The following is a 23,918-nucleotide window of genomic DNA, read 5'->3' as shown; positions in this document are numbered from 1 at the left end:
TCCCACATCACGGCTAACCGACCGTAATAATCAATCACAGCTTGTCCTTGCTGTCTACACGAGGTTAGCTGTTCCATCAACTGATGTATACGAACCTTATTCCCAACCTCAAATCTCTTCTTCAGATTCTCCCACAACTTGTGAGCTTCTGTGATAAAAGTCACAGTCGACCGGACCTTCGGCTCTATAGACGATCTGATCCAGCCCACGATCATTGAATTAACGCTCAACCAGGACTCCAAATCTGAACTGTCCTCAGCTGGCTTCGGAAGTGTTCCATCCACGAACCCATTCTTCTTCTTTGCTCTTAAAGCATTCATCATCTCCATCGCCCATTCGTTGTAGTTATCTCCTTTCAACTGTACAGATGTGATTAAAGCACCTGGGTTGTCTGAAGAAAACAACGTATACGGTGATAACACCACCGTCTCTCCTTGTTTTGCCACGATCTGTTTCGAATCATCTTTCTCCGCCATCGAAACTTTGAACAATTTAGTAAGAGAAAAATTTCGTGCAGCACAAGTTATTCAGATCTATGCTCTGATACCATGTAAATCTTACGAAAGGGTTGCTTTATTGATATGTTTACAAGAGAATATATACTACAAACGTTCACCGACTTTAGAGAATATCTTAGAGATAATTCCTCCAACTAACTACATCCTTATCTCTAATACACAAGTATATCCGAACGGTATCTCAACCTCCTATATTTGATGAGTTCTTATGTCAAGTGGGCTATGAGAACTTAATTAATAGCTTATCTAATCTGAAAATCTTCCCATTCTGCTAATGCATCAGCTCATTATCATATCAAGATATTCCTGTATCCATTAAGTACATGAAATTGAAATGCTAGTGGGAAACTGAAGCTCTTAGCTGGTTAGCTGATTTGAGTAGAACCAACATGATCGCACTTCTATAGTGTGTACATGTTTACTGCAGAAATTACATAATAAATAATGATTCTGTTGATTTTGAGGATCCAGTTCCTTTTGTTGGACATCTAGTCTTACTCTTTTTCTTGATTGTTGTCTAGGTTTGTTTGATACAATGATAACCCCCTCAAAACTTTTTATTTATTGGAACAAAAATAGTTTACACACTACTATATCCTTGGATCGGTGCACCATCGTAGATACCCCTTCCATTTACTTACTACTAGTTTTACACATGCTCATTAGAACCATAGCAACCAACACTTTAGCTACTTGGTTCCTCACTTGTGCCATGAGACACTGACAATGCATCAAAACCAAAATTTAGATACTACGACTCGATTATACCAGGGGTTGTAGGTGTATTGATTATGCGGAATCACTCTCTTGAGCTTTGCCATTACCAGCTTCTAGATCATTACTATGACTGCTGTCCGAGTCCGTGAATTTCAAGTAATTCTCGATGTTCTCTGAGCTCACGTTTCTCAGTTGGTCGAGCCACCGGTGGTGGCTAGTCTGTTTGGGCCTCGGGCGGTTGCTGATGGCTATGGCGTAATCATTGGGGAAAAGTTCGCAGGTGACGAATGCATGGATGATGGTGGTCACGAGCAGTGCGAAAACGACTAGTGTAGCAATGGCACAGAGGATCACACACATGACTTGAGTCATAGTGCTCCTTACTACTGTTGCGTACCTGATGGTCGCAATTGCAGCTCCGGTCATTGGAAATGTATACGCCCACCAAGACAACGAAAATCTATTTAAAAAAAGGAAAAAAAGGTCAGAGATTATTAAACCTTAACTTCTAAAAATAAATGAATTTATATATATATATAAATGAAAGTTTCTTAAACTTACTTGATTCCACGAAAGAAATTAATCCGTACAGCCTATAAGATTCATGCAAAACAAAACAAAGATTTGTATTAGTAAATACTTGTCTGAAGAAGGAAGTCGTTAGAACCAAGAGTAGATGTGAAACCTACCAAGGAGAAGTAGAGGAAGATGGCGATGAAGTAACAAACTTTGGAGCCATAGTCAAAGGAGTCTGTGATCTTAGCCCAAGCCATGGAAGCTACACTTGGAGCCGCGACAAAGAGAAAGAACACAGGGTGAAGATCTTTAGGTAAAGTCTCATTGGTCGGTAGTCTTTGGTAGAGTGTCACAAACAAAACCAAGTAATGAGCCATCCCAACTGCATAAAAGAATATCGGTCCTTCCCTTAGCCCCATGCTTGCACCAAGCAACGCCCCCACAAAGTTCCCAACGATTGAGAGATGGTTCGTTGGGTTAGCGACTCGGGACAGCCTGCGTTGGCCACCCGACATCCATTGTCCGTAGATCTTGAGCTCGAGACATATGAAAGGAAACATGAGGAGGTACCAAAGGAACTGTGGCAACTCCTTAGCTATGGAAGGTGGGACACCGAGTGCTAAGAAGAGTAAAGAAATGAAAGGGGCGAAGAAGAAGTTGATCCTGATGGGATGGTAGTATTCTCGGCGTACGGCTTCGAAGTAAAGGATGATTTTGAGGAGGTATATGGTGGCGATGGTGAGGATTAAAGCGACTGAGATGAACCAGAGAGCCTCGTTGATCCAGAGTGGTATGTGGAGGAACTTGGTTGGCTCGGCCGTGGCTAGGGTTTTCCACATAATGGCTTGGCTGCTCACTCCAAGGCACATACCAAAGGTGGATATTGGGTAACGTAGGAGAAACGGCCATGTTTGTTCACTTGGTAGAACAATTTCTTCTTGAGGCTGCAACGTTCAAAAAAAAAATTAAAAGAAAATTAGAAAACATGCACTCATGAATATATAGTCTAATCATATATTACGCGTTAATAATTCTCTAAATAAGTTGCTAACAAAAGAAATAAGAGTAGGTATACTTTTAAAAAAAACAAGAGCAGGTATATATATATACGTACCCGAAGAGTCTCTAGTTCAGGACCTTCCAAGGCATCATAGTAACGGTCCACAGGCATGGCTTCATGTGTATTTAAATTCTCCTTTGCCCGGTTTGGTGTTTCCGGTTCAATAGAAGCTGGTTTTCTTGTAAACTGTCTCTCTAGTTTCCCTGACCATGTCTTGAACGAGTTGTACCTGTGATCCTTAAGCTTATGCATCGCCGGGTTTTGATTTTGAAGACGACCGCCCAGATGATGATGATGATCATGACGACGACGGTCATCATCATCGTTGCCGGTTTCCATGTAGAGAGATGAGACTTTGGTCATCGGCTGAGAGATGAACTTAACGGATTTGCCAGTTGACGCACCAATGTTGTTGTTGTTGTTGTCGGAAGAAGAAGATGTCGGATCGGAGATCATGAGAACATTTGGTGAAGTTGGCATCGAAAGAGATGGTTTCCTTTGGTGTTTGGGCATCATCCATGGTGTAGTCTCTTCCATTGCTTCTCTTGATGCTTCTTGACCATTCTATACATACATATGTAAAATGAATTGGTTAGACTTATTTATATAATAACTTTTAACCTAATGTTTGCGAATGTGGAAGGCAATAAATAAAATAATAATATATACCAAATTAGTTGTGGAGGCATGAGAATGATGAAAACGACTGACGAAATGAGGAAGGGGAAGATTACTCTCTTTGTAATTGTCAAAGCCAAGCATTTCTTCTGCTGTGGCTCTTCTTAGTAAAGTTGGCAGCTCCTCTTCTACTTGTATTTGCACACAACTTGATCTCTCCTCCATTATTTAATTAAAATTATCCTGTAACAAAAACGTCAACTTAATTAGTTTTTTTTTTAGTTCTACAAAATTATTATATTTTTCACTTGATATGTATGATGTATCATTGATTCATTCATATAACCCTTGATTGATGTCAGCATTTATAAAATTTTGGATGGTTTTGAAAAAGGCTATATTAGGGAATATTCTCAATAAAATATTGGCTATGGAGAAGACTTATGGCGAGTTCTTGATCCATTAGATTGACACATCTTTTTCTGTTATTCCTTTGTTATTCTCTATAGCATATCTTCCTAATCTAGAAAAATGGATTTGGGGTTAAATTTTCCAAAACCATATGAACTCATGATAAAAGTAGAATCAGTGTTTACGATATAAACAAAAACATTATCTGACCGACTAAATCTATCTTACCTAAATTCTCCACATATAAACATATACCTAAATAGCACTAGCAAAGGCTAGTGGTCCAGCCAGGCAGCCACTAAGCTAAGTTTTCAGCTGAATGGATTCCGACGACACTAACCGTCTATTGTATATCGTGTGCTATAAAAAGTACAACTACGTTTTGTTGATCATAAACAAGTGCACTTGAAAACTATAAACATAAAATGTAGGGGATCCCTTAAAAGTTAAAACTCTCCCCAAATTAAACAACCATCGTAAAAGCAAACAAAGTATATATTTTTAAAAGGGAAGAAATAACTATTGTTTGAATGTGGAAGAACTATTGTTTGAATGTTAGTTTTGTTTTCCTGATTTTTAAATTTTTGTGTGCTAAATTCCTGATTATTAAATTTTTATTTGGTAATCTTTCTAATATTTTTTGAAAATGTTTATAATTTTACTACTGTAATGATAAGTCTCTGTACCGGTTTTATGTGGTTTTTTTTCCCACTTATCCATTGAGATATTTCACGTATGAACTATGGGATATATTTGATAGATAACCAATTTTCTATCAAAATTGGCCAAATGTATGGTAGCAAAACCTTACTAAATGGTGTATTTTTTTTTTTTAAGGAAAAAACTATATTTTGTATATTATTGAGTAGGAGTCATGTACATGCAAGATTGATTATATGATACTACAAGAGTTATTGATGTTAATGGATAACATGAGTGGTTGTGATTAAGAATAATAGGATTTGAATTAAATGATCAGGGGAATTTATTGTAATGATACTATTTACTTAACACTAATTTAGTTTAATAAAACAGAACTCCTGTAAACAACAGAATAAATGAAACAAAAGTAACGAAAGATTACTATTCAATTGTGTGGTGAGCTAAGCTATACCGATCAACTCATCGGGTCCACTTCAAAGTTGTGGTCCGACCGGCCAACAAGGCTTGTGGTTATTGTTACACTATAACAGGTAATCAATAACAAGCCTCGTGGCTATTGTAACACTAACAGGTAATCTATCGTTGTGAAAACGCGGTTTCATCATCCGACATATACAAGTAAACCGGTTTCATGTCTTTCGTCATCCGACATATACGAGTAAACCGGTTTCATCGCATTGCGTACAGCTAATCCGTTAAAAGTTAGGGTTATCTATTGGCATCTGGGGGTTTAGTTTCAGTTTCTGTTTTTGAAAGCATTTTGGGTTTTAGAAAGAAGAACGACAATGAGAAAAAAAAAAGAGCTTAAACACAAGAAAACAGAACTCTAAGTTGGGATTATAGCAAAAATAATTATCGAATATTGCCTATACATTTCCGTAAGAAAGGATGTGCAAAACTAAAGTACAATCCTAAATAATTTATTTATTTATTCTGATGAAATGTTCTTTCACAAGTCACAACAAGCCAAAAACAAAGCAAATGAGAGATGAAATAAACACTAACCTGACGATTTTGAAATTTGCAGCCGTAGTCTCGTCGAGCTTGTTGAATAATGTGTGAAACTCTGAGGAAAAGTACGAGAAAATGTTCTTGGGATATGGAACCTCTTGATAAAAATGGAGTTTTTTTTGTTGAAAAAGAAGCGAAGAAGAAGGAGAAAAATAAAGGAAAAGCTGAGCTGGTTTGGGCGAAAACAAAACACGTCTTTGTGCTATATATATAGAGATGTGTGTATTCACGTAAGCACAGTTTTTTTGCCAAAAAAAAAAACGTAAGTACAGTTATACGGAAATCTATAGTATATGTTTAGCTGTAATTCAAAGCTTTCAACGTGGCCGTCCTCTTGTTGATTAAAATTCACGTCATTGACAATCTCTTATAATTTAGACGTATTTATTCAGTTTTAAAGCTTTGGTCATTAGGTGGTGGACCAAATTATACAGAACGGACAAAAAAACAACGCAACTTGGAAACTTTTTAAATAAATTTATGCAAATGAAGTTGATATGCTATGTAAAAATGCATAAAATGTTATGCGAATGAGTTTTGAATATTTTGGCGACAATTTTTTAATTAGTAGTTTCTCGTCGAATACCTAGAATAGATATTATTTGAAAAATGATTTGCCACATGTAATCTCTACAATAACTTTGACAATAAAAATGTGATATGACTACTAAAATTAATCACATGGTTTATGACAAAATATGACATGAGCAATTATATTTAATATTGTTTTATATTTTTTGTATTTTTTTAGAATATAGAAATAACTCATACATTACATTTAATGTTGATTTATATTTTTGATAAACTTTTTAGAGTATGATAATAACTCATACATCATTATTAAAATAAATATATTCAAATATGATATTATCAATTTCAAAATATTATTTAATTCTATTTTTATAATTATAAAACTTTATTACTAAAATTTTCAAAATTTTCTATAGTTTTTTTTTAAATTAAAAAATTAATCATAAAATCATTTGTTTCTTTTATATATATACAAATTTTATAAATACTGTTTATTTTTAATTTTTGATAATTATACAATTTTTATATCAATTTCTATTAATTTTATACAAGTTTATTTATATTTAACCAAAACAAATAGATAAAAAATCTATTTTAGATTATAATTTTAAACCTATATACATTCTTAAATATAATTTAAAATAAATTCTTAATTTTAGACACACACATATATATATATATATTCTTAAATATAATTTAAAATTAAAAAAAATTATATTGATTTTATGTTCAATTAAATTAAATTTACATTAAACATTTATAAGAAAATAATAAAATTTATTATATTAATAAAATTTTATTTTTAAATATAATTTAAATTAAAAAAAAAAAGCAATTATTACTGTACAAAGTTCTGAAAAACACCTAGCTGTAAGTGAAACTCGTGGGGGACGGGGTAACGGCTGGCGGGGGGGGGGGGGGGGGGGGGGGGGGGGGGGGGGGGGGGATGCTGTTTGATGGAGTTTTTCTATCTAAAATCTCATAAAATTCCCAAATTTACAAGATGCATATGATTATTTTATATTTTGGAAATTCATGATAATCAAGTACCGTGATTGTGAGGGCTAAAATAATACTACATAATTTCGTAGCCAATATGGTACTTGTGGTACATAATACGAATAAATGGCTAAAACGACTAACCCGACAATTATTTTTCAAATTGCACAAAGACGTAGGAAAGAGGAAGAAACCAAATTGGTTTGTACATACCCTCACAAAGATTGTGTTGTTAGGTACATATTTGACTGACTGATTTGAAGTAGGATTTATGCTGTCATCAAACTGTTTTTGTTATACTTATATTTGTCCCCTTATATGTAGTTCATGTTTTAGTAAATAAACATATGTCATCAAATTGTTTTTGTTATACTTATATTTGTCCGTTATATCTAGTTCATGTTTATAATATCTTCGGCTGGTTCCTATCAAATGCGCTGTACATGGTTTTTGTCTTTAGAGCGGACAAAACTTAGGTTTGACCTTATAGCAGATTGATAATGCCAAAGATAAACTTGATTAACGTGTTGCAATTAAAAAAAAAGCAGTCACCAGCAAACGTTTTGAATAAAGAGAATTACAGGTTTTCCTATAAAATTAATTGATCATCTACATGTTGGTTTAATAGGTTGATGTAGCTTATGAAACTGATAAAACCATAAATCGAAGCTTGATAATTATTTGGGTGATCTAATATTACAAATATGAATACATATAGATATGTATTAATATCCCACATCGAGAAATGCAAATAAATGAGAGTAATATATATGATGTGATAATTCTCCATTTTGAAGTTGTTTTTGAATGTGAAATAGGTCTATTCCTAATACATATGTATGTTACTTCGGTTAAAACGCACATATCTTATATATTAAAACAGAAGTCACAACCTTGATTCATGTGTGATTTTTTAAAAAATGGACGTAATGGACCTATTCATATAAAGTCATGTTACATTTATTCTCTAATCTTATCATTTGAATTTTGGACATAACCCAAATTTTTATTGGGCTATCAATAATTGGATTTAAACAATAGATTATCCATTGGATTTATAAATAGTATAAATTAAATAGATATAGTTTAATGTTGTAATACTATACCTCCATATGTTAATTATTTAAATATTTGTCGATGTTAAATTTTAAAATTATGAAGATTTTTTTTAAATAACAAAAATCATATTATCTAACAATGATTAATCTTTACTATCTTAAACTAATGAAAACAAAATTTAAACTATAAGGTTTATTTTAAAAATTAAACAAAAACTAAATGTTTAATTATTTACTCGATAATATAAATCTGTGAAGCGAAAAGTTTAATTTTGAAAAAAAAATCTAAATTTATGAAATGTTACAATATTTTTGAATATAACAATAAAACAATATTTTAATAATCTTTATATATATAGTTACGATTTTAATAATGAAATAATAATCCGAAAATATATATATAGAAGAAGATACAAATAAATGTGAAAGTTTGAAACAATCTATTCAATGAAAAAAATATACCGTAAATTTATTATGTTTTAAAAGTTGATAAACACATATATATATTATAATATATACCAATTTAAAATTGAAAATAAAAACCCGCGCGGTTGCACGGATCGAAATCTAGTGTTTGTTTATTAGAGTGCACAGAAAATTTAGAAAAGAAAATACGAGAAAATGTTGATAAACTTTACCAAAGATGCTTTTTGGACAAAAATTGACTTTGTAACTATCGATGGTTGATACACTATAAAACTAAGGTAATCAAAAACTAACAATGGTTTCATTTTGTATAACTTAATTCGTCAGTGTTATACGGGGATCAATATATCCCTGGTCATGGGTTCACAGTGTTATCCAAAAATTATAAGTTCCCTGAAGTTAATCTAAAAATGTTCAAGCTACGTGATCTGTACGTACCTTAATTTTTAATAACACACAAAATATGATTTGAAGTTATCCCCCCCTAAACTAGTAATAGATGGCTAACTTTTTAAATCGATAAATAAAAATTTAACCAATGTAACTTTTTTTTTGGAACACAACCAATATAACTATATTAAATTAAATAATTAATGAATAAAACACTAAAAAGTGTTCTAATTAGTTTTTTAATTATATTCTTTAGTTTTAGTGATTTGAAAATATATACGCCGATCGTTTATTTCTATTTTTAACAGAACATATTTTTGAATGTTTTTCTATTGTAGGAATTAATCGATTTTCGAATATGCCTTTTAATGTCGTATTTCGATGTGAAAAGAATATTTATTGTAGGATGGATGATTGAAGAAGACAAAACTAAAGAAAGATATTCAGAGGGAGACAGAAAATTTATTCTACCTTCCAACCAATTTGCAAACGAGTGAACGACAAAAGTTGGGGAAAAGTAAAATAAATACATTTTCATAAAATACGTAGCTGTAATTTAATAGGCTATGGACCCATATGACTTGATAAGTGCTGTTAATTGTCAATTACTTTTGGGTAGAGTTTGGAGTCCTTATCGAAAGTAGAGCTGGCATCTCCTAGTTGCCAAACCATATCCTTAAATTCAATAAGATAAAAAATAAGGCTGTGCTTGATAATATATTTTTTTAATAGAAATTGTTAAAGTTAATATATTTCTAAAGTAGAAAAACAGAAACTGTGGAAGAGAGCGCAGGAATTTTTGTTTTTAAATGAAGAAGCAGAGTGTTTCAAAAAATAAATAAAAAATAAAGAAGCAGACATTTTACTAGATATCACACCTTGGAGTTAATCTTTATCGTAACTAGGGGCGGAGCCCCCGTGCAAGCGCGGAGTCGTGGAACGGAGTTGTTGTTCTATATGTCTGCAAGTGATGCCGTATTTGTGAAGTTTACATTGTGCTTTGATCATTGATTTTTCAAACTTTGTATTGTAATAGGATTGAGGTGTGATGATGAATTATGTATGCAGTTGTTTCTCCACTTATAAGGAGTAGACCCTTTTAGTAATGAGGTTGTTATAATTGTGGTGTTGCTTTGCAGAAATTTGTATATGCAAAGGGTTGTAGTTCCGGGCATCATTAGCGAGATGTTGGTGTGTTGTTTGTGAAGGGGGACGGGGTCAGGGTTGTAAACGAAGGGCTGTTGGCATGTGTGTAAGTGTGTTGTATGGGATGGTATTTAGTTACGTAAATTAACCAGCATCCACCTAGAGTTACATTTTGTTTGTTACTGAGGTTTTTTGTTTGTTTGTTTTGTTCTAATCTTTTTTGTTGTATTTGAAGTTTTTGACCTTATTTTTCGTGAATGTATTATCCAAAACATAAATTTGTTGATTTCTTAGTGCATGTATATGATTTGATATGCCGTTCAAAAAAAAGTATATAATTTTATAATTTTATCTTCATTATCTTGTTTCTAGCATACTGATTTTTTCGGAAGAAAGGCTTTATAACATTTGTTAAAATCCCACTTAGACACTTAAACTATATGTTGGACCCTCAAAAACTTTATGGTTAGAAATCATCGATTCAACTACATGGTTAAACTCATTACATGTCAAATACATCCATGGCTTGATTAGTTAATACAAATTACAATTGTGTTGAAAAGCAAAAAGCAAAAAATAATATGAGATAAGTAGTTTCAATATATTCATCTGTCTAACCTCACCTGCTGTAACCCTATTTAACAGTGGAGGACACTTCATTCCTTGGATGGGAAGCAAACCTTTAAAACAAAATCCAATCAACTTTAAAACATGGGAGAAGTGAGTCAACCTATACTTTTGTTAATACAAAAATGCTTACATCGATCTAGATAGCTCCATGCATACTTATTGAATACATGAAATACTAAAAAAAAACGTGCTACCAAAACAGCTGTGAGTCAGCAATAGTGTATTGGCCTCCAATAATCTGAAGCTTACCCATTGCGAGGTTTCTTCGAAGTGCGCACACTCCACACCATCTGCCTCTTGAAACTCTTCGGGAGACATGTCAGATAAAGCATGGATATCGTTTAGTTCAGTATTTCCTCCTGGGTGGCCTTCCACCATGACAATTACTGGGGTCACTGCTGTTGACAGCTAAACTGCTTTCAACGTTGGGATGAATCTTTTTTTTTCACAGCTCCAGCTCATGGCATCTCATCGTCAGGGTTATCATAACCTCACTGGAGAGATCATTGGAAACATAAGGCATTAATGCAAGGAGTGGTGAAATGTAAGTATGAATGGAGTCAGCTTACTTGTGCTGCGGGAGGGGTGGACGTTGGTTGCGACAAAAAATGCGGGATACGGTGAATGACTACTTGGTGAATAACTGCTTTCCTGAGAAATTAAACTCCGAAAGCTTCAGCTGGAATGTTAAGTTCCTCACTACGATATCTTCAACGCATTGTGGTAGGCTATGCTCTCTGGGTCTTCCACTCCGGCGCCCTGTTTGAGATTGAGTATTTATTAAATGATCATCCCATTTTATTAAATCTAAAAACAGATAACAAAGGTCATTTGGTGGGTGTTACCATGTCCTGAGACAGTGATGAGGCAGGGACTTCGGTAAGCTTGTTCATCTCAGCGTCCAAACCACAAACAGAACAGAGTTCGAGTGATCTGTTACCATCTCAACCTGGCACCTAGTCATCGAAGATAGATAAGATTTGTTAGGGATTAGGTGCATTTGTTTCCTTCTCAGAAGTTTTAAAGCACGTCTAAAACTTTGTACAACCTGGATTACCTAACAATAACTACAATGTTTGCATCATGACAGGCTGTGCACGTAAGCGATGAGAAACTACGCTAAAGTTTCCGGGAGCATTTAGATTATGAGAAGTAGCACCACCCATTTGCTTTTTCAATGCTGTCAACTTTCGCAGTGCACAAGAACTCTGCAGCCTGCAAGTGTTTGGGTTTGTAAGAGGGTAGTTGCAAGAGAGTAAGCTGGAGGTTTTAAGTTCGAGGCTAACTTGTGGTGGTGAAATGATTACATAAGAATTCAGCTCTCACAGTGTTAATGATACAATCTTCTTCACCCCTCCATATTTTGTAGCAGTTGAGGCGGACCCATCTTCACTCCCCTGGAAACTGAGAAAAACCGTGTATAAGTACAATTAATACAAACTGAAAATTAAAAAAGAATGCAAAGCAAAGCAAACACCTCAGACCTTACCCTATGTTACTCTCGCTATCAAAATAGAAATGGGTCCTTGAGGTTGGGTTCTCCGAAGATGAAATATCATACAACAGGGAGTCAACATGCCTACCTCCCACTATTTTTGGATTTAAGCTCGTTGAACCGATCACGTTTGGATCCATATCAAAGAACAGTTTCTCATGGTGCTGCCTGCTATAAAAGTTTGTAATAGAAATCTTTGAATGAGCGAAAGAGTAAGTGTTCTTTAAGAATTTAATAGCATTAAGGGAATAGTTTGTTCTAGCATCTGAATACGTAAGTTTTCCATAAATCACATAAAAAACAGTCTGAGCAATTGGAAGCTCTTGTTTCTCTGGTTTCCAGTCAAAAGCTCTGCCCAAAAATGAAAGCAAATTAAGAAATAGATCTCCGTTAGCGCTTTGACGACATTTGTGTAACCGTTGACGATATGATGATGAAATAGAAAGCTGGTGTTAGGGTACCAATATCGTTACCTTCTCTCATCTTGTATCGTAGGTGGAGGATAATGCTCATGAGATCGTCGTTATTCTTGATGTTAAGTTAATCTCGGAAGCGGCTTTCGATTTCTCACAGGAGACTGAACAGATTGAAACCCTAATCTACATCGAAGAGGAAGACTACGAAGAGAAGTGGCTTTCGTTGTAATTGTTTATTCTGATTTTACTGGGCCACTTTGTCCAAAAACACACTTCAGAGTCAGTGAATCAACCCATTTCGTAAATCAATACACGCGAAATCGAAAATGCAAAACGCAGACTCATTTTTCTTTGTGGGATCCACTTTGCCTATGTGGACAGCTTTAGGAGTGAGCAAAAACTCATCTGTTATAATGGGCTGGACTGCGAGGAAAATGAATTAGCTGGCCCACACGCAAAATCACGGAGGCGTAGATTAAGTAAGCGCAAACGAAGCCCGATCGTATTTCATGGATTTTTTTTTAAGCCCAATCCGCCAGTGACTTGGCACAATGAGTGGTTGAGAATATTTTGCCCATGTGGCATCCTTTATAACATCCAAAATTAGTCCCTTTTATATAGTGAGATTAAGTAAAATAGGAGTCAGTGTCATATATGTACAGTATAAGATAAGTTTCAAGCTGTGCATATTATTAAATCAGTGAAGATGAAAAGCTAATATATATTGTGAATGCGTGAAAACGACTTAATGAATGATATCACAATTGAATATCTTATAATACGTTGCCACATATATATGCTCATTGATTTGTTAGTTCAACTTTGATTGGTGCATGCTTGTTTTATACGATGATTATACACAATTTTGTTTAGCAAAAAAAAGACATGATTTCATAAAATAGCAATAAATATAGCTATAGGTTTTTTTTGGACAAAAGGGCTTATAAATATAGCTATAGTTCAACGCTACAATTGATAAGGTTACGAGTTATGTATATATACGGAAAATGTATATTCTTCAAGATTTTACTAGTGACTAGTGAGTCTCATGTCCGTTCCAAGTTGACGATAGAGACATGATATAATATCACAAACCCTAATCCAATGCCATATCAGGAGAAATCTAGGTAATCTACAGAAATGTTTATACAAACATTTCGATTTTTAATATGTTGCTGTGATGATGCAAACATCTTGTTTTTTTTAAAAATATGTCGTGTGATGAATCATCCTTTGGAAAATATCCATGGGAGGAGATGGGAAAAGCCAAATATATTAAGGGATATATATCCAAAATATATAGAGCTTTAAACATTGATGCTGATTCGGTGATTCCCATAATAACCAAATATAAACACGAAGATTATTGATTTTGGTCTGAAACCCTGAATCTGATCAGGCAAGCAAGACAAAGAGTAATGGTAGTCCAAGAAAGCGACCACCTAGATCTCCCACTTGAATCCTCTCCTTGTCTAGCTCTGAAATCTCGAACCATCCCTTTTCCGCTAGGATTTTTGGTCTGAGATATTCATTTTGGTTCTTGTTGCATACCTCTACTATAGCTAGTACGAGTTTGTCATAAACTGTTTGATTGGTGATTAAGTAACAAATTTGTATGTTTTAATCAGAAAAAAAAAAACAAATTACTGAGTGTGAAATGTGTCAAAACCACAGCTATGTTAGTGCAATGACCACTGAGTTTTAGAAGTTCAAAAAAAACAACTTTTCAAAATGTCCATTTACCAGTAGTGAAGTACTTACATAAAGATTTGAAAATATTTCATACAAGAAGATATAATAATATTCTTTTTTGGGAAGTCGGCTAAGGTTAGCTATAAAATTTAGAAGTTAAATAGAGAAAAATGTATTTAAAATTAGGTACCACATGAAAAGAATGCCGTAAAGGTTTTGGTATTGAATGAGAGTAGACACAAAGCATAAGGACTAGGAGTCATAAAAAGTTAAAAGAATTCTTGGGTTAGTTTGATCTAGGAATGTGTTAGGCTAGTGTCTCTGTTTCGAGTATAATATGTTAGTATCTCGGAAAAGAGCTAGTAAGATATTTTATCTATATATAAAGATAAAATTTAGTTATTATCCTACTGTAATACTCTGTGAAAAAAAAAAGTATTGTACTTATATATTTTAGTCTCTGTATTAGACCCGTCTTGCACTTTCCAGCTATATCTCGCTTCTTCGGACTTTCGTAACTGGTAACGACGTGTCCTGTGTATTTGACTGTTAGCCAAGATTGGAATGCTAACACGCGTCCGAAAAGGCAAGTCTTTGAAACGCAACGTTTTGGGTCTGGTTCTAATTCCTTTTCTTTTCTTTGGGGTCAAATGTCTGGTTCAAATTCCATTACATGGATTTCTAAAACAATAGTATCGATGTATAAAATCATGGCAAAAACAAGGATCGATTTCTATAAACACCGTTTTTATAAGAAGAAAAATATATATAATAGTTCTTTCTTTTATAGAACTTTAGTTATAAAATTATTACAAGAGATGAATTAAATAATTGGATCTCTGTTATTTGTTCACCATCCTTATCGATGATAAATTTATCAAAATATTTAGATTATAGTATAACAATCACATACACACATAAAATACGATATATGTATATTTTAAGCCCCGTAGTTAGCGTTGGTAACTCTGCAATCACGGCGAATCTCTCCAGCTTTACCAGTCAACACATTGATGGATCCCATCCTCGACATTGCCAAAGCAAAAGACTTTCTAAAATCTTCGAAACTTGCATCAAACTCTTGCGTGATCTCCAACGAGTCATCGTTGTAGATCAACTGTTGGTCCACGCCCAAGACAGCGTTGTGAGACAAGACACGAGAATAGTAGGAGTTGCTGAATCTGTTGCTCGATCCTGAGTCTGGGTTTAGGTAAATAAGTGGATCGGTTTGGCCCTTTTTTGTTCTTGGAGGACAACGGTTTCGGAGTTCTGACACCAATGTTGTGTTCATGGAGGGGTCTGGTTTTCCAGTGTTCTTGAAGTTGTATAGCCTGTTCACTATGTGGCTGCAATGTGTCTTCCCCATCGAGTGTGCTCCTGTTAAGTGTATATATAACACGACAAGAAGTTGTTCATTCACCCAAGAGAATCTAAAGAGATTGATCCACGTTCTTATAATGTGAAACCTAGTAACTTTATGTATACGAGCATCGATTTTTCAAATAGAATATTTAACCACATATATTAATTTTATAATAAAAATTAATTCAAGAAACATGCGAAAAATAAATATTTCACTTCAAAAAAAATCACATAAGTTTTTCAAGATTTTGAGAGATCCTTCCATTACAATATTAATGTGGTGAAAAACGTTTTTTTGATAGACCCCTAATAATGATGGTCTAAGTGTTGTAATCCGTAAACTCTATAGTAGTTAGACATGTTTATAGAGTTGAAGAATGTTTACCAAACATGAACAAACCCTGGATATTTTAAAATTTAAATAACTATTCGTGTATATTCTTTTACATTTGTGTTGTTTCAGTCGCGGTTTTATGTGTTAGTTTTACACTAGGTTAAGAATTGCGCCTTGCGCGGGATGAACATTATATATATAAACTATTTATATATTATATATTTCTAATATATTATGAAATAATAAATATATATTAAATAATTAAAAAATCAGTAACTATTACTTATATAATTAAATTGGTACGAACATATAAATAAATTTTATTAAAGTTGACAATATTTTTTCTATTTGATATGATATATAATTAAATTTAAACGATAGTAACATATATATAGTATATTTTAATATTAATATTTATTAAATGATGTATTTTGCTCATATTTTTTTATCATTTGTATCTGTTATAACAAAAAATTTAAATTACTGATAACACAATTTTCACTGTGGATTAATATATATATATATATATATTCCTATATCTTTTATTTTAATACTTATTAAATGAGACTTTCAACTTATATAATTTTTTAATTATTTGTATCATGTCATAACAAAAAAATTAAACCATGGATCACAAAATTTGAATGTGAAACTTTTAACAGTTTTACTAATTTATACTTGTTTTTAAAAATTCAAAATATAACATATAAAGAAAAAAATTAATTTTTATTATATGGTTACTATGGTTGTTTAATTTATTTTAATAGTTTAAAATTAAACAAATATAATATAAGACACATTTATTTTTATCAAATCTTTATTATTCAAAATAATTAATTGTCATATATATATTTTAGCCACATTAGGCAATTCCATAATTTTATTTAAGGAAGTAATGCATCACATTAATAATGTATTTATGGTTAGTTTAATAAAAATCTTATTATATATTTAGATAGACCTACCTATTTCTCTAAGGATTCTAAAAATCATTCTATTGATGACATGTGGCTACAAAAAATGTTGCAATGCTTTTCAAATAATATATAGGGGATGTGAATAAAGTTCAGATATGGTTACCTAGAAGAGTAGTCATGTCCAAAACGTCAAGACCTTTGGACTTGAAATATGCCAATGACTCCTCCACTGAGATGGACGGTGACGGTAGATCCACGGCGCGTCTGCATTTAAAATCCCACCATCCCTTCTTCCTGTGAGCACAGGATAAGACGGTGCTCCGGCCTAATTAATCAGTACATCCAATCCAACAAAACAACACCAATCAGTAAAAATTCATGACAAATCCACAATAATCGATTGATAATAAGTAAAAACTACATGTATATATTTACCATGTGAACAGCATCTCTAGTGGCAAGGTTGAGTATATCAGCGCAAGAAACTACACCGGGACAGCGTGTTTCAAGAACCTTTTTTATCTTATCGATTATCAGAAAACCTCCAAGTCCTCGATTCTGTGGAGCCGTCCTCTCTGAGTTTGGCCCTTGTAAAAGAACCGAAGCATCGCATCCCTACATACAACAACACCATAAATTATAAAATGAAAGTAATGTTAATGTAATTTATTGAAATAACGAAATGACCACATTTTTACTTACATTAACCATACAATCGGAATAGAGGAGACGAAGTAGCTTGGGAGCAATGCTACTGTCGTTCCTATAAAACTTTTCAACTTGGTGTCTAATATAAGTTTCTGCATCATCACAAGTGTTAGTAACTTTGTAATAATGCCAAACCAGTTTCACTGGAGGGTTCAATCCCGTCGCAGCCTCTACCGTTGCAGTACCGGCTAAGCTTATGACTACGAGGGCTAATAGCGGGAAAAATAATACAAACTGCCTCATTTTAAATTTTATAAAATGAAAAATAATCTTCCACCACAAAAACCCTTGTTTTTCTCGATTAAGACTAGATTCTTGTTTGACGAAAAAAAAAAAGACTAGATTCTTGTTATGTGTACAATAGAAATAGTTTGATAGAGGAAAAATAAATGTAATGAATTGATATGGAAAGTTAGTCGATGAAGAGGGATATATATAAGGTTTGACTAGGTTGGCGCATCCACTGATCCACGTGGTGAACCGGATATGTCGATATAAACATATTATTACGTTCTGACTTTGATCGTTTTGGTGTACATTGCAAGGGAGCGTGTGTAGGACAAACGTGGATTCACATGAAACGATGTTCTTTCACGTTCGATACTATGATTAGTCTTTGTTTCTTCGGCTAGTAAATGCTTGTATTGTAGATTATGTAAGGTTGCTTCGTGATTGGTCGACAAAAAATGTTGAGTTCACACCTAAAAAAATGTAATAAGATACTACTTCTTACCATTTAATGAAAACTACAACAAAAAAGCATTTTATCACTGATTAGATCACATAACCACTGAGTTATGTCTATATATCACTAATTATATCCTATAACCACTAAATTATGTCTATTTATCACTAATTAGATCCTATAACCACTGAACTATGTATATTTATCACTGTATGTTTTGAAAATTGTAATCAGCGTCTTGTGAGGGACAAACTGGCCGGCGAAAAATAATTCATAATGAAACATTTGGCTTGCTTTTGTTGTGTATTTACAAATAAGCTTCCGTGTAGGTATTATACGAAAACACTGCTGATACCATATCCAGCTGTACATCAGCGTCGGCAGCCAGCGCATTGCTGAAAACTTGTCCTTTCTTAAGCGTCAACTAAGCCAAAAATTTGATTTTTCATTTTTCATGAATGTGTGTAAATGGTTACTTTATAATCCAAAACGAGTTTTATCTTTTTGTATTTTCCATATCAACGTGGCTTAAGATACAATCGCATTCTCTGGTCCAATTGCTGTTTTTGTTTCTGTCTTTAAAACCTCAATTACTAACTTATATTTTGCTCCAAACTTTGCTTTAAAATTTAAACGTTGTTTTCTACTCCAACAATTATGTTGTAGTTGGATGTCTTTTTATTACGCATGCCGTATTAGTTACTTAATCACACTTTTTTTTAAAGTACTTAATCACACTAATAATCGCTTTTATACTTTATTATGTTGTTTTAATATTGTATACAATACATAATAGAATTAAATTTATCATGTGTAGGCGTATTCTCTAATCGAAATCAGTATAAAAATGGAACAGGATTTGACCGTTTCAAGCCTATTTTGACCCGTGGTATATACTACTAGAGAAAGTTCCGATGGTTTTTATAAGAAGCTAGAGTATATTTTTCCTTCGTTAAGCATGGGACTTCTATTTATTTAACCACTTAAAATTCACAAAGTACCATTTCCTCTCATTTATTAGAAAGTCAATTTTAAGAATGGTCTATTTAGTCTAAGAATACCACAAAATGTAGCGGAAGGATAGAACTAGAGATCCGTTGATTCTGAGAATACCCGAAAAACTAGAATAATACAAAGATCTTATTTAGTCTAAGAATACCTAAGAATCGATGTTTTCTTAAATTCGTTGAGATCACCAATGATCTACCGAAAACAAAGAATAAAGAGAGAACTCTCAATTTTATTAATCAAAATCATAAACTACGTAAAACCATAACCGCAAAGACTATATATAAGAAAACATAAAAATTCTAAAACATTATAGATAATTATCTTAATAATAAATAAACTCTAAATAAAACACTAAATAAATAAGATATTTATTCTAAATACCCTTTCTGCATCAAACATGCACCACACATACACAACAATTCTTCATAAACCAAACACTAGGAACTGAAACATGCAGAAATACAAAGGCCATTTAGATTCATTTCACACACTAGCCAATATGGATGAACTATATCCATTTTGATCATCCCAAAATTTAGACCAAAGCATTATACCTCCATACTTCTTAGACTCCTTTAGTGTTGGAAGAATCTGAGAAATTAATATATCCGGTGGAATATACCCACTTCCGGCCGCTTGAGGAGCCGCCGGGAGACCTAGAAATATTTTTTGAGCAGTGACCGAAGTGGTCCACGTGTTCCACGAATCGAATAGGCTTTTGGTGTTCCCAGAAGTGTATTGACACGGTGCATTGTTGTAGAATTGGACCCAGACGTAGTCGAAAAGTTCGGTATTAAGTGCACTTCCCATTAATCTGTCTGGAAATGGACACTGAGGAGCTCCTGTTAGATACACTTTTCTTCCTCTGACGCCATATTTAGAGAGAAACCTGTCCAATATAGAAATAATAAGTTAAAATTGATTCTTCAAACTAAAATAATCCAACAAATATGCAAGAAAACGTTTTTCTCGGAGAAAGTGAAAATATGAAAAACTTAACTAATCATCCTTTCAGTTTAATTATCTTCGTCATAAGCATCTAATTTTTCAATTTATTATGAAACATGGTTTCGAAACGTTTCCTATTATTACCGAGCGAGATCATCATAGTACTGAGGGGACCCAAGCTCGATATTGAAATCAATACCATCAAGAACAGCATCACCCAAGGGACGTGACGATGACTTTCCTCCCAAAAAGTTGTTCCACAGGTAATTTGCAACCACTTTCGCGTCCTCCCTCGACCCAATCGAATAGTTTCCGATTCCGCCACCGAGAGACAACATAACCTTATTTAATAAAAATATGATTTCAACATTAATAAAAAATTTCTCTAATTTTTTTAATCTAGGTGATTATAGTACTAACACAAACACTAGACTACACATCTTTTTATTCTAGACTACAAATCTTGGTCAGGTAACAAAATATATGATCAAAATTTGAGGTAAAACTTGGAGGAATAATTTATATTCATTTTCCATTTCAAGAAGTCGGATGTAGACCAAATCGATATATATACCTAATCGATATATGTCATGGACCAATTACCTTGATGCCACGAGACTGACAATCTTTGACCTGAGAGCCAAAATGGGTGCAAGTGTTGGCAGCAGGGTTGCAGTGGCCGGCAAGGTTGAGCTCCGGCGTTTGGCCGTTTCCGAATTTCACAAGAAAGGCGACGTTGACGTAAGCATATCTGCCGGTGGCACATGTGGACGAGAGATTACCTTCGTTGCCGTTTTGGCCCCAGTAGATGGCTATGCCTCCGCATGCATCAGAGGATTTGATAAGAAGGAAGATTAAGAAGAAGACAAAGAATAAAACATGTTTGGGAAATTCTATGTTACTCATGGTCTTGTTTTTGATGTTTTGTCTTCTTCTTGGTTGTGTTGTTTGTTATTGGTTAACTTCTTTTATAAAAGACTCAAGTTTTCAAGAATATAAACTTTTATTTGTTTTTTCTTTCCTTTTCCTTTATTGTATTTAACAAATGTCTCTCTTACAACTGGATGACTTTTATTGGTTGTCTATTCTTTCGTCAAATTATATCGCTTTACGACTTAAACTAGATACATATATAACCCAAAACATTAAGAAGCCATCTAGAATATCTGACCACTATATGTTATTTTATAAAGAAATAAAGAAAGATGAAATTTATAAAACTCGGCTATCAAATCAACAATACAAATTTTGTAACTTATGTAATCGAAAAAAAATGACTCAGAAGTTTGTCTTTTATTGGCACAAGAATTGGCCATAACACAATATTTCATTTACAAGAACTATTAGGAAAGAAAACTAAAATAGAGTATTTCTAACAATGACACTAAATTTGGTGTTGAAATTACACCAAATTTGATGTTTTGGTGTCATATTTTTTTTGTCAACTTCAACAATAACACTAAATTTTACACCAAAAGTAATATTATATATTATTTTGATGTTTTCGGTTTCAAAATTTCTTATATTTTTATTATTTGTAATTGATAAATAATTATTTTATTGTATTTAGATTATTATTTTATATTTTTATTATTTATAAGTGATAATTGACAATAGTCATATAGTGATTTATTTTGAAAATAAAAATAAAAGATAAAAATTTAGTTTTTTAATTATGTGAAAATAAATTAAAAGTACAAATAATACAATATAGTAATACTTAATTATAATTTGATAATAATTAAATTATATTATTAAATGAAACATAATAAAATATGCATTTTAAAGATTTGGTGTGGTGAATAGCACTATTCACATTAAACCAAAGTTGGTGGGATGGTGTTAAATTTAATATCTTGTTAGAGAAGAAATTATACAAAATTTAATGTTTTGGTATCTCGTTGGAGATGATCTAATGGAGAATAAATCGACAACATTATACCTCAGGCTCACGTTGTGCTCGTCATTATCTCTTGTGGAGTTTTTTAATTATGTGAAAATAAATTAAAAGTATAAATAATACAATATTGTAATATTTAATTATAATTTGATAGTAATTAAATTATATTATTAAATGAAATATAGTAAAATATGTATTTTAAAGATTTGGTATGGTTAGCACTATTTACATTAAACCAAATTTGATGGGATGGTATTAATTTTAATATCTTGTTAGAGAAGAAATTATACAAAATTTAATATTTTGGTGTTTGATTGGAGATGATCTAACGGAAAATAAATCGACAACATTATACCTCAGGCTCACGTTGTGCTCGTCATTATCTCTTGTGGAGTTGACTTTGTTCTGTGACATGTGGCACCTTTCAATTTGTCCATAGAGTCGGACAATTTTGGCACGCAAACCATTATAATTGAATAATAACTTTTCTCTTGCATCAACATCTCTTTTTTTCTTTAAGAAAACCATCTGATTTTTACTATAAAAAGGGCATTAACCTTTATTTTACCTATATTGCAAGCTTTGATTCTCATTCGAGTCCACTAAAATCAGTAACCTTTTTTTGGAACACACTAGAATCAGTAACTATTTCTTTACATATCTACAGAGTCTAGAACGAGAGATGACTAGATGAGAGTCATAACTCATAAGACCGAGATGTACTAATTCAACTTTGAAAAGTCTGCTGTTCTCAGCCAGTGGACCAGACAAACGCATTTACCAATCTTTAGATTAAAATCCTTATATACTTTCAAAAAGTCTTCCCAAGAACTATTTTGACCAAACATATAATCATTGATTTGGCTGATATGTTTCAAAGCCAATGATAAAGTATTAAGGGTGTCAAAATGAGTTAGCTCTTTCAACTCAGCTCAACTCATGGTGAGTTCGGGTCTCTCATGAGCTAACTCAGCTCAGTTCATTTATTATATGAGTTTCAATATACAAACTCGAACTCAGACCACCTAACTCGCGATCAGTCATAAAAAATAAAAATTATAAAAATAATTATTAAAAAATAAAAAATAGAATATTACTATAATTTTAAATTTAAAAATCCAAAGCGTTAATATTTAAATACTGAATAAAACCAAGACCTAATAATATATTAAATCAAAGCTAAATCAGTGATCCAAAAATATATTTTACATAAAAGTTTTGTGATGATTCATATTCAAACTCTTTATCTATTCAAATCGTAAAGATATATATTCCGCATGAAAGTCTTAGGAATATTTAGTTTTATATTTTAGTTCTAAAGATATATGATATGATTAAAGATATATGATATGATGATTTATATCAATATTATTTTACATTTTAGTATATATTTATTACTTTTTGGTTTTATATTTTAATTTTATAAGATAAATATGATTAGTATAAAAATTATTTTTTCTTACATAAGAAAAATAAAAGTCATATATATATAATACAAAACGATCGAACCATGAGTTAGTTCATGTTCATATAACTCGTGATCAGCTCATAAAATATAGAAATCATATGCATGAAAATTTGAGCTGAGCTGAGTCAGATCTGATACCCCGTAAAGTATTGGGGCCGTGATCGGGTAAAGAACCTATACGCATAATTCAGCCATTTAATATTTCCTCCTTTCGGCCTCTCTAACAGGGCCCAATTACTGTCGCAACTATAAAATACGAGGTATAGGACATGACTGACTAGAGCCCAG

General features: G+C 32.7%; 2 protein-coding genes and 1 pseudogene across 2 annotated transcripts; all 3 read right to left on the bottom strand.

The window, feature by feature from the left end:
* Positions 1–1,057: 1,057 nt before the first annotated feature.
* Positions 1,058–5,856, bottom strand: LOC103865761 (S-type anion channel SLAH3). The gene is made up of 6 exons (XM_009143614.3): positions 5,509–5,856; positions 3,481–3,672; positions 2,866–3,375; positions 1,925–2,695; positions 1,797–1,828; positions 1,058–1,695 (listed from the first exon to the last, which is right to left on the bottom strand). The coding sequence occupies exons 2-6, from the start codon at positions 3,652–3,654 to the stop codon at positions 1,308–1,310; spliced, it is 1,875 nt and encodes a 624-aa protein (XP_009141862.1). The 5' UTR covers positions 3,655–3,672; positions 5,509–5,856; the 3' UTR covers positions 1,058–1,307.
* Positions 5,857–10,732: 4,876 nt separating this feature from the next.
* Positions 10,733–19,282, bottom strand: LOC103865770 (annotated as a pseudogene).
* A 342-nt stretch (positions 19,283–19,624) lies between these two features.
* LOC103865791 (acidic endochitinase) lies at positions 19,625–21,229 on the bottom strand. Its single transcript, XM_009143643.3, has 3 exons — positions 20,866–21,229; positions 20,407–20,603; positions 19,625–20,203 (listed from the first exon to the last, which is right to left on the bottom strand). Exons 1-3 carry the CDS (start codon positions 21,166–21,168, stop codon positions 19,798–19,800), a joined length of 906 nt encoding a protein of 301 aa, XP_009141891.1. The 5' UTR covers positions 21,169–21,229; the 3' UTR covers positions 19,625–19,797.
* Between the last annotated feature and the right edge of the window lie 2,689 nt (positions 21,230–23,918).

This window comes from Brassica rapa, chromosome A09 (assembly GCF_000309985.2).
Source record: "Brassica rapa cultivar Chiifu-401-42 chromosome A09, CAAS_Brap_v3.01, whole genome shotgun sequence".
Classification (NCBI taxonomy): Eukaryota; Viridiplantae; Streptophyta; class Magnoliopsida; order Brassicales; family Brassicaceae; genus Brassica; species Brassica rapa.
The sequence above is the reverse complement of the archived record's forward strand: the minus strand, read 5'-3'. Positions and strand labels throughout refer to the sequence as shown.

Coding starts and splice junctions, on each gene's coding strand:
- LOC103865761 (XM_009143614.3), bottom strand. CDS start 3,654: ATGGAGGAGAGATCAAGTTGTGTGCAAATACAAGTAGAAGAGGAGCTG. Junction 3,376..3,480: donor ATGCCTCCACAACTAATTTG/GTATATATTATT, acceptor ATGTATGTATAG/AATGGTCAAGAAGCATCAAG. Junction 1,696..1,796: donor AATTTCTTTCGTGGAATCAA/GTAAGTTTAAGA, acceptor TTTTTTAAATAG/ATTTTCGTTGTCTTGGTGGG.
- LOC103865791 (XM_009143643.3), bottom strand. CDS start 21,168: ATGAGTAACATAGAATTTCCCAAACATGTTTTATTCTTTGTCTTCTTC. Junction 20,604..20,865: donor GTCAGTCTCGTGGCATCAAG/GTAATTGGTCCA, acceptor TTATTAAATAAG/GTTATGTTGTCTCTCGGTGG. Junction 20,204..20,406: donor TACTATGATGATCTCGCTCG/GTAATAATAGGA, acceptor TATATTGGACAG/GTTTCTCTCTAAATATGGCG.